This window comes from Gavialis gangeticus, unplaced genomic scaffold (assembly GCF_001723915.1).
Source record: "Gavialis gangeticus isolate Ggan-Ray unplaced genomic scaffold, GavGan_comp1, whole genome shotgun sequence".
Classification (NCBI taxonomy): domain Eukaryota; kingdom Metazoa; phylum Chordata; order Crocodylia; family Gavialidae; genus Gavialis; species Gavialis gangeticus.
The window spans coordinates 128588146-128591564 of NW_017728992.1; the positions used below are offsets into that span (position 1 = coordinate 128588146).

Sequence of the window (3419 nt, forward strand, 5' to 3'; positions counted from 1 at the left end):
CCCCTAATGAAACCGTGCTGGTTGCCCTTGAGCATCATCTCTGAGGCCGGCCCATCACAGATGTGCTCCATGATGATCTTCTCAAAGAGTTTCCCTAGGATTGAAGTAAGACTGATGGGCCTATAGTTGTCTGGGTCCTCCCTCCTCCTTTTTTTAAAGATGGGGACCACGTTGGCTACCTTCCAATCATCCGGCACCTGTCCCGAGCACCACAATCGCTCATAAAGCTGTGCCAGGGGCCCTGCAATAACCCCTGCTAGCTCCCTCAACACCCTGGGGTGGAGAGCATCTGGACCCACTGATTTGAACACATCCAGCCCCTCCAGAAGCTCTCTAACCTGGTCCTCCCCAACCTGAGGTCTGGAGGCATTCCCCTCAAGTCTGTCTTGCATCATGGTGGGGAAGTCCCGGTCCCTGCCCAGGAAAACAGAGGTGAAGAATTGGTTAAAAAGATCTGCTTTCTCCTCTGGCGCAACCACCAGGTTGCCCAGGGGATCTTGCAGGGGCCCCACATTTCCCGGTGCTTTCTTCATCCTCCCTATATATTTCAAAAATGACTTTTTGTTATCTTTGATTTTGGACGCAAGTCCTAGCCTTAGCTTTCCTGACAGCCCCCCTACAGGCCTGAGCAGAGGAGGTATACTCCTCTTTGGAGATGGCACCCCCCTTCCACCAGGTGTACACCGCCTTTTTGGCGATCAGGCATTCCCGGACGGCCTTGGTGAGCCAGGGGCGCTTTCAGGCACTCCTGCCTCCCTTGCTTTTTGTTGGGATGGTCAACCCTTGGGCCCTGAGTATCGTCTCCTTAAGGAACGACCACTCATCTTGGGCACTGAGTTCCCCTGCCCTTGAGAACCCCAGTGCCTCTCCCACTAATCTCAACTTGTTGAAGTTGGCCGTCTTGAAGTCTAGAGCTACTGCCTTGCTGCTGGCCCTTGACACCCTGCGCTGGATGGTAAACTCCAGCAAGCGATGATCGCTATCACCTGCCTGGGGCACAAGGGTGCCTCTGTGCAGGGCTTACTGGCAGGCAGCTCCTGCACTGAAGTACCCTTGTGTCCCAGCCTTCTGGGTCAGCATCTACACGTTGCAGTGGAGTAAATAACTCCATTGTAGAATAGTACTTACATTTGCAAGTACTATCTTACAGCAGAGTTAATTAGTTTAGTCCATCCTAATAGCACCACATGTGTAGACAGTGACATTTTACTGTGGAGCTAATTAGGCAACTTACTGTAAATGTCTCATGTAGATGTGCTGTCTTTGTCCTATACCAAGTTAGTCATTTAAAATGCTATATTCTTTGAGTGAGTGGCCTCTGCATATTTCATCTACTTCACACCCATGGTATAGGTAAGGAACCTTTATTTTTTTGTTGAATTAATACAATTTTCCCTTCTCTGAAGTTCCTACAACAGCTGGAACTGGAAGTGAAACCACTGGTGTTGCCATTTTTGACTACAAAGAACTGAAAGTAAAAACTGGTAAGAATATTTGACCAGTGCTTAACAAAACCCAATCTTTTCCAGTCTTTCACTGTATTCCCCCATCTTGAGATAAAGTCATTACTTGTGTAATTTCAGCTGTTGTTTCACTCTATTCAACCATTACAGACAATCTTAACAGATTGAAGGTTTCTCTTTTGAATGAAATTTGAAAACATATTAACATAATGAAATTCTTGAATAATACAGGAGATTATAGTTTGAAGGCATAACCTTTCAAGTCTCTGAACAGTGGAATGTGTTATGTACAAAGGAAATTTCTACATATATTTTGGGTCAACCAGCTGTTCATTATTTCCTCTATTTTTTCTGTTTTCAAGATCCATTTCTTTGTTGTATAATTGGGTCCAAATGTTCCCTTTCCTAACTTCTTGGAACAGTATGCCTGAAATGAAGTAAAAGAAATGGACACTGTCTTTCTTTGATCTTGTTACTCTCAGAAAATAAAGATTAAGATTAAAATGCCATCATTAAGCTTCATAGCTAGCCTGAGGTATTGCAGTGGTTTCTTAAAGCTGATTGATTTTAAATATCATACATACTGCAGTATTTGGGGGTGCAGTAGGACACATGAGAAATTTGTAGCTGTAATTGGAATTTGCCCAGTTCCAGTCCATATAAAGCAAAACAGTATTATGCATTAGAAACATTTCTAAAGGGCCAGTTTCATTCATGAGGAAAACACAAACTATTTTTAGCAGGTGAACAAGTCTGGCCTTTTGCTAATGCTTAACTGTTTTTTGTGGAAGGTTAAATTGAAGAACAATGTTCTGGAAGCCATTGCACAGTCATTTCAAGAATGTAAGATGGTCAGGGAAGGTTTCAAGCAGTGAGGAGGTAATGTCCAGTGTGATTCACTCCAGGAAAAAAATCTCAGCTCATCCAAGCTTCCTGCAGTAGGAAATGTTCTCTGTCTTTTGCAGCTTAGCACCCCTATTAAACTTATAGGAAAGCTGTAACTCTCCAATTGGAGCCATCCTATGCTCTCAGATTTGTACCTTCATGTGCAGAGCCAGTGTCATCTGTTTTACTCATGACCTTAACCAACAGTAAATGACAAAAACAAAAATAAAGGCAAGGTCCTGTCATTAACTGGTGGAGGTAAAGGAGTTTTAAAAAGCTGATGTGCTAATGCCATTGGTAAATCAACATGTGAATTATTTGCTATCAGAGTCTGATTCCTTTCAAACTACAAAGTCAGTGTTCATGTCTGTTGTCTGATATATTCCTTCTCCTGTGCTTGGATGGAATACAGGGATCATGCTAGGGGGGAGCAGATGCTCCAGTCTTTGCATCTCTGATCTTTCTGTGCAGACTGCTGTCAAAGATGACCATTATTATATTGCTTTGAGTTAACACCATAGAATGACATGATGAGTATCATCTCATTTCACAGCTGTGTAAAGCCAGCCAGTATTCAGTAACATCTTTAATTGTCTAGCTACCTAGCCTGATTTTGAATTATTAATTTTGAAAGATGAAAAATGTAAGCTGTTATATGTGTAATTCAGTCCTCTAGAAATATTGTCTTTCAAGCTAACAGTTAATATTTTACAAAAACATAGTCATCTTCTCTAAGTAGAATTTAGATTCACATTCATTGCATGCTCTCCCTTTCTTCTCCCCATATCTTTATAGTTTCAGATGATGCCCATTAATTTTTCTTCCATATTTTAAACATTCAAGATATTCTATCTTCTATGTTAAAATACTTCTTACAATAAACTCTTATGTGTGCTTTAGGCATTGCCTCAAGAGCCCTTAAGCCCACATTGGGTATGATTGATCCTCTGCACACTTTGTCTATGCCAGAGAGAGTAGTGGCCAATACTGGCTTTGATGTGCTTTGGTAAGTTTTCTGTGTGGGCTGCTTGGTTTTTTTGTTTGGTTGATTGGTTTGGCTGGTTGGTTTGT

General features: G+C 42.1%; 1 protein-coding gene across 1 annotated transcript in view; it reads left to right on the forward strand.

Annotated features, from left to right (window-relative positions):
• ADHFE1 (alcohol dehydrogenase, iron containing 1) overlaps positions 1 to 3419 on the forward strand; it is a 43468-nt gene that overhangs the window by 16895 nt on the left and 23154 nt on the right. The window contains exons 8-9 of the mRNA XM_019519097.1: positions 1407 to 1484; positions 3249 to 3354. Coding sequence (XP_019374642.1) covers positions 1407 to 1484; positions 3249 to 3354 — 184 coding nt within the window. The remainder of the gene's footprint in view (positions 1 to 1406; positions 1485 to 3248; positions 3355 to 3419) is intronic.